Here is a 7,753-nt window from a genome sequence, read left to right as displayed (position 1 = left end):
GGTTTCGTCACAACACACTTTTCTTAAAAATTTCTATTTCTAGTTTCTATTGTAATTTTTGTGAGAACTCAAATCGTTACGCACGCCACAGAAATGAATATGCTGTAATTTTTTGGTTTTTAATTGTAGAATGAAAATTTTTTTTTTCTTAAAAGTAGGATATTTATTTAAATTAAAATTATAGATGATTTGTAAAAAAAAATTTTTCTATTCACAATATAAAAAACCCTAATTTTCCGTTACACACGCTACAACGCATTTACCTGGCATTTCATACCAAATTTTTAATGTTTCCAGAAAAGTAAACGAATTTTTTTTTTACAAATTTTAAGGAGAATTGAGTGAATAACAATATGGCTTTCGATTGGACCATCTATGTTAATACTAATGATGAACACTTAAAAAATTTCACTTTTTTTGTATAACACCTGAAAAGACCTGAGGTAGGGTAGGATTTGGTAATAATTTTTGTATTAATCATCATCGAAATAATTTTTTTTTTTATAAATTTATAAAATTGGATATCTATTCTAATGCTCCATTAAAAAAAATTAGGTTGGATTAAGTTCAAATATTTTTGGTTGGTATTCCCAGACAGTTTCTGGGATATGCCCATATGTATGTCTAAGATTTAAGCTCTCGCACCTACGGAAGTGATAAAAAAAGAGAATTTATTTTAACTGGCACTGCTGATTTGACGCTTTAGTGAGAGAATGATCATTTTAAGCTTATCTTGCTTAAATTTTTGATGGCAAGAATGGTTGTTGTTAACAGCACGTGTTAACTTTTCTCCATAATAACTAGTTTATATGCGATATGATATCGCACTAACCACTTCAGGGTATCTTAGTAGTCTCCTTTCTACCATGAGCTCAGTATATTTTTAGTTTCTGACTTGTGTGGAAGTGTTTGCTTGATTTGCTATGTGGAAGTATCTGTTGATTTCGGTTAATGTATGAATATAAATAACGATAAAAAATTAATTTTTAAGTGGCATGCTTCTGCTGGCACACAACTCAATACTTTACAGTGACAAATAAAAAACTGAAAAATTCTCTGCGGGAAATGTGGTAGAAAACCTTGAAAGGATAACTGTTGACATCGTACTACATATTATAAATTCAAATTTGAATATTAATATTGTACAAGGTCATGTGCTCTATTTTGTAAAGTTTTGTTTTAACAATGTTAGCTTCTAAAATAATAAAAAAACATATGACTAGTTATTAACGTTTAACGATTTTCTACAAAATAGTGATGTTTGTGAAAATATTATGGGTCGTCTTCGGAAAGATTAAAAATTTAGTTTGTGTCACCAAAATCGTATGTTAATAGTTTCTTGAAATCAAATAAAATATTTGCATATATGCAAATACGTTTCTCCACAACACGTTTTTTTTTATTAATTAATGGCAAAATTTTTATAAAAACTGGTGCTTTGTTAGAGAACTAATAAATAAACACATATTCTTCGTGAAATTTCAATAGTTTGCTGTCATTGGCTAAGTGTAGGAACATTTCAGTGGTATATCGGTGGTTTGTTGATATTGCCAAAATCTTTTTAAATACAGAGCAAATACGATAAACTTGAAAGACGCGACGTCGCATATCATTAATACTTCACAATGGAGAATACGGTAAGACAAACGAATAAGAATTAAATATGCAAATACTAAATTTAAATTAAAAGTAAATTAAATTGAATATTGATAGTTATTTCGATATTCATTCCTATTAAAAGAAATGTGTTTCATTATTATGCTTTTTTATTAATTTTAATATAAACAAACATTTATTTTTCTAATTATAGACATCCAACTATAAGGAAAATTCACAATTTCATTTCTCAATTCCCGACTATTGTGTTTTCGGAGCACTGTTGCTGTTCTCTACGGCAATCGGAATCTATTTTGGTTACATAAAGTAAATTTATGTATTACAAATAACAATGAACAAAATATAAAGTTCTTTATTTAGGAAGAAGCCCGTTAAACCAAGCAGTGAAGAGGATCCAAAAGACCAGAACTCACCGGGCTACAGTTCTGAAGGAATGAATGAGTATATGTTAGGATCCAGACAAATGAAAATATTTCCAGTAGCAATGAGTCTGGTTGCCAGGTTAGCATAAGAATTTATATATTTTCTTAATAATATAATATAAATACAAATATGTTATGATTTTTTCCTAAGCTACATTTCCGGCGCAACGATGCTGGGCACACCATCGGAAATCTACAATTATGGCACCCAGTATTGGTTAATTATTGTAGCGATCTGTTTTATGGCAATTGCGGTGTCAAAATTTTATATACCAGTTTTTTTGGCACTAAAAGTTACTACTTCTTATGAGGTGAGTATTTTTTTATTCTATATTATCATAGATTTAAAAAAAATGTATTAATAGTTGCAGAAGTGAGTGGAGAGGTAGAAAATTTAATAATCTTTAGTTATATGAAAATATCATTTAAATTTATGAATATAATGTCTGATTTCAATCGAACTTAGTATTTGCATAATATCAATAGTTAAATCTCTTTTTGAGCGCTCTCTAACTATTCTCTAACATACGATTTATTTACCCTAATCGGTCTAATCAATCGCATTGTTAGTTCGGCCTGCTATATATTGGATATAAAATATATATATTGGATATATATGTAGGCACTAAAAGTCAGTCTTGTTCACACGTTCATCTATCATAGAAAAATTTTTGAAATGTAGTGTTACTTAAAACTGAATATATATACTACCCATATATATTTGCATCTTAAGCGTAAATAATGAAAATGATACGACTGTTAGGCAAATCAAGTCAAATATAATAAAAAAATAATAAAAAAAAATCATTATGACTGCAATAAAGCTATTTTACATTTTTTATAGGTCAAAAGATTTTTGCACAACACTCTGATAAGTGTGTTTTATCTAATTCCTTTTTGTTTTTACCCTATTAAAATTGTATCAGGCAATTTCTGGGACTGTTGAGTAAGGTTCTTAACTAATTTACATTTAAAGTGCTTATACAATACATTTGAAGCTAGTTTAGAATCGTGCCTTATACGAGATTTTTCAGCAAGTATTTTTGAATTTTTCCATGTACTTGAACAAAACAAAATGTTTTCGAAATAATTATGACAATATTTTGTTTTTATTTTCAGTATTTGGAAATACGTTTCGGCTCACGCATACGGACTATTGCCTCCTTGTTGTTTATTTTGGAGACGGTTTGTGAAAAAGATACATATGGTTTAGTTAATGAAGTAACTTCAAATCACTAATTATGCTTTTTTCTACAGTTAATGTACGCGCCAATAGTTTTATATGTGCCTGCCTTAGCATTTAATCAAGGTAAGCTGATATGGAAATGTTATATTTATACTCTCCCAACAAAGTTGCTAAGAGGGTATGATAGTAAAAATTTTTTGTGAAAGTGGGCGTGGCCTCCACTCAACGTACATCAATTTTGAAAACCATCTGATTCCTTAACTTTATAACATATACATTAGAAACCGATGGTAATGGAGGAAAAATACTTTACATAAATACTGTATTTGAGTTGTGACATCACTTGTGGACAAATGTTTGAAATCGAAATACAGTGGTACCTCGACATACGAGTTTAATTCGTTCCGCAACCTTGCTCGTATCTTGAATTACGCGTATCACAAAAACAAAAAAGAGAATGTAAAGAAATAAATTAGAAATCCTCAATGGCCTTTGCCTTTTTCGCTACATTTTTCTCGCTTTCACCTGTAGATCGTTTAGAAAAAAACATGTCCAAGGAGGTTTGTTTCTTCCTCCCTCTCAGAATGTTCCGGAAATGAGTTAGGTAAGTGTCATTAAAAAGGTCAGATGCACGACTAGGGATGCAAACATCGTGAAATGAAACATTGATGGTACGATGTATCGATGTTTCTTCAAAACACCTCGAAATCAAAAACATCGGCCATTAAAACATCGATACATCGAGACATCGATGTATTTTTGAACTTTTTTAACTTATTTTAAATTTAGTGTGAAAAGCTAAGGGATACAGAAGCAGAAGCATAAATAAATAAAATGTAGTACGTCTTAAGTTGATACATTTTATTTCACTTAGCATTATATGTATGTCTGTTAAAGTTTTTTCTCAATAAATAACAGAATTTCAAAACAACGACATGGACAGTTTTTTCACTGCCATTTCTTTTCGATTTTACTTCTGTTGTGATAGTTTAGAAAACGGTCGTTTACTCGGCACTGAAATGGCCATAATGTGCAAATATTAATAAGCCTATTTATACAACTCCGGAAACACAGTATTCATGTCAACCCAAACTCTATTGGCTTCTGATTGGTAGGGGTAACAGCCGAGATACACTTTCCAACCAACCCTCCGTACCTGTAATTGTAGATATATTTGACAGCTTACATTTCACCTTTTGGTGGACCAAATGTTTATTCTGGTTCCGAATATCAAACGAGTATTCTCTTTCACACTCATCCGAAGATTCCGTTGTATCAGCGCGATTATTTGAATTTGTTATGAAGCAAAAAAAAAGTATTTTGTTTTTTTGCCATAGCATCATTATTTTACATCAGTATTTTACAAAAATCGAATTCCAATGTAATAAAGCGTATCCAAATAGAGGATTTCGAGTTAATATCCGAAAAAGTGTGAATGTGTGAAGTCAAATTTTTATATAAAACATTGACATGAAACATCGTTGAAAGTGACATCGATGCATCGATGTTTTTAGATTCGAGACATCGATAGCTAACATTGATGTTTTTTGACGAAAACATCGTTTGCATCCCTATGCACGACCTGTTGCAACTTTTTCTGGGTGTTTTTTTCCACGTTTTATACCGAACCGAACCGAACCGGACTCTTATTTCGAATTTCGCTCGTAACTAAAAGCAAAAAATCACTTGCTCGTCGGCTCGTATCTCGAAAAACTCATACGTTGGGACACTCGTATGTCGAGGTACCACTGTATAACTTTTTGAGGTCCCAGATATCGAACACGAAGAACTCAGTGCCTAAGAGTATTTTTCATCGAAAATATCGTTAAATCTCTCCGATAGTTTAATGTAATTCAGAGGGTTATTTTTCTTCAAATAGTGTGCCTCTGTTCTAAAAATTATTAAAATCGGGTCATAACTTCCCCTAGCTTTCATATACCTAATTATAGGTTTTTCAAAAATACGGTGGGCTTTATTCCCTATATATCGGTTAATATGTTTATTATACAGACATTCAAAAAAAGTTTATGAATTTATATGTTTTTATTTTTTATTTCTTCTTAGTCACTGGTATTAATGTGTACATCATAAGCAGCGTCGTGAGTGTGATTGTAGTGATCTACACAATATTGGTAATATATTATACATATGTACATACACAAAAAAAAACATATTCTCTCAAAACTATATGTACATTTAGTCTAAACGAATATGCTTAGAATTAGAATTTACATGCTTCATTTTAGGGTGGTATTAAGGCCGTTGTCCACACTGATATATGGCAAACATTTATTATGTTTATTGGACTAATAGTTGTTGTCATAATTGGAACGATATATGCAGGTGGACCTGGACCAGTATTTCAGCATGCTGCCGAAGGTGGGCGCATTATTTTCGCCAAGTAAGTTTAAAATAGGATATTTTGTATTTCCCCTTTCTAATCTTACTTTTTTTTCCATGGTTTTTACAAGTATAAACCCATCATTATATGAAAGACAGTCATTATGGGCTGTATTGATTGGTGGCTTTTTCTATTGGGCCGGCGTTTGTGGCGTAAATCAGACAATGGTTCAACGTTACGTGTCCTTACCGACATTGAAGAGTGCACAGCAAGCGATGATCATCTTTACGATATGTGCTATAATATTCCTCTCGTTTTGCTGTTTTGCGGGTTTATTGATATTTGACTACTATCGCAATTGTGATCCGCTAAAAGCTGGATTCGTCTCGGTAAATATTCTATTCTACTTTTTGTTTCTGGTGTCTACTATATACTAAGTAATTAATTGAATGTACCTCCAGAACAACGATCAATTACTACCGTTCTACGTAATGCAAACTCTTGGCCATCTACATGGTATACCGGGTATTGTCATTGCCGCTATCTTTGGCGCGGCGTTAAGTTCCATGTCGGTTGTATTCAATAGCATAAGTTTGGTGGTGCTCGAGGATATTTTGCGTGGCAGTTTTAAATTGAAACTCGGCGAACGCGCTTCAACAGTAGTTGTTAAATTCACAATCATTATCGAGGGTATACTTTCTGTTGCATTCATTTATATACTCGAACAGTTAAGTGGCATTTTGAGTATTGTGAGTTCGTTAGTTGCCGTTGGCAACGGTACCGTATTTGCTATATTCACACTCGGCATGTTGGTACCGTGGACCACTACGAAAGGCGCTTTAACTGGTGCCATTGCGGGCGCTATTATGTCCGGTTGGGCATCTTTTGGCGCACAAGCAGCTAGAGCTAACGGTCAACTTAGCTCGCATGCTTTAGAAGTTTCCGTAGCGGAATGCCCAGTTAATTCTACATTACCAGCACCCGATTATATTGATGAATCGGAGGTATTACCATTATATCGTTTATCTTATCATTGGATAACTGTGATTGGCGTTGTGACAACATTGCTGGTTGGCACAGTGACATCTTTTCTCTGCGGACCAAAGGATTTGAAAACATTGAACGCAGATGAAATATCACCAGTAATGCATAGGTAAGAGTGATTTCTTTACATTTCTTTCTGTTTTGGTTACTAGATGAAACTGGAGTTTTTAATAGAACTGACAATGTAGGAGTCTTTCAATTAGAAGAATTTTTGATATTGGAGTTTCGGGAACTAACTTCATTTCTTTATACTGATTCTCTACATTCCAAGTTCTGTGGATATTTTTTTAGATTTAGATTTTTAAATGCAAAAAATTGTAGAGTGTAGAGGTCATTCAGTCAACTTGATATGTACAATCAAAATAGTAAATAGTAAATGTATTAAATCGTGGAATTTCAATTTATCGTAAATTAGTTTAAACATGTTCAGACAACTTCTGCCATTTTCATAAAGAAGATTTATGTTGAAATATTTCTAGATTAATTTTAAGTTATTTTCCTTTTTCTCGACACAGATTTTTACCGAAGGAATGTTTCAATGCTACGCCTAATGCAAGTCCTTATCTATCACGTGCGAATTCTGCGCGAACATCAACTCATCTTTTGACTAGGTTGAAACAGCCGAGTGCTCCGAAAAAATACTAAAATCTAAAGATTAAATAAAATATGTAAAATGTGAAATGTGTTTTTTCTTTTATCGAAATCGTATGTTGGTTTAAAAATGAAAATTAATAGAAATGTAGTAAAAAAAATATAATGTAAATGTAAATTCTGTGAAATTCACTCAACGATTTTTTCTAATTGTCTACATGTAATCAATGAACATAGACTTCCGATTTTGCTAAATGTATACTATTATACACTTCCGACTTCAGTTGATTAGCTACCACATTTCCGCTGAGGTGTGTTTTAAGTATATAAAAAAATGCCGATAGGTGTCGCCAAAACCTTACCTTGGGTGTGTTCAGTAAATATTTTGTATTAAGGGGCTATACCAATGTAACCTATAAAAAATTAGCATATTTTCGTTAATTTTTTTACAAGAAAGTACTGGATTTAATGTTTCGAAGTTTTTTGGACATAATAGGGTATATTTTCAACTATATTTTAAGACAAAATTATTGAAAAATAACGGAGTGGTGT

The 7,753-nt window shown here is 32.0% G+C and overlaps 1 protein-coding gene across 3 annotated transcripts; it reads left to right on the top strand.

Moving 5' to 3' along the window:
- Positions 1–847: 847 nt before the first annotated feature.
- Positions 848–7,297, top strand: Slc5a12_4 (sodium-coupled monocarboxylate transporter 2). Of its 3 annotated transcripts, none has more exons than XM_054227802.1 (12): positions 848–953; positions 1,489–1,637; positions 1,811–1,923; positions 1,978–2,118; positions 2,191–2,350; positions 3,159–3,224; positions 3,297–3,348; positions 5,290–5,357; positions 5,472–5,626; positions 5,697–5,955; positions 6,028–6,719; positions 7,126–7,296. In XM_054227802.1, the coding sequence occupies exons 2-12, from the start codon at positions 1,626–1,628 to the stop codon at positions 7,253–7,255; spliced, it is 1,848 nt and encodes a 615-aa protein (XP_054083777.1). In that variant the 5' UTR covers positions 848–953; positions 1,489–1,625; the 3' UTR covers positions 7,256–7,296. The 3 variants fall into 3 exon arrangements, with proteins under 3 accessions (XP_054083777.1, XP_054083775.1, XP_054083776.1); XM_054227801.1 differs by having other exon boundaries at positions 888–925; positions 992–1,637; XM_054227800.1 differs by lacking the exon at positions 1,489–1,637 and having other exon boundaries at positions 882–953; positions 7,126–7,297.
- The last annotated feature ends 456 nt before the right edge of the window (positions 7,298–7,753 follow it).

Source organism: Zeugodacus cucurbitae, chromosome 3 (genome assembly GCF_028554725.1).
Source record: "Zeugodacus cucurbitae isolate PBARC_wt_2022May chromosome 3, idZeuCucr1.2, whole genome shotgun sequence".
NCBI lineage: Eukaryota > Metazoa > Arthropoda > Insecta > Diptera > Tephritidae > Zeugodacus > Zeugodacus cucurbitae.
The sequence above is the reverse complement of the archived record's forward strand: the minus strand, read 5'-3'. Positions and strand labels throughout refer to the sequence as shown.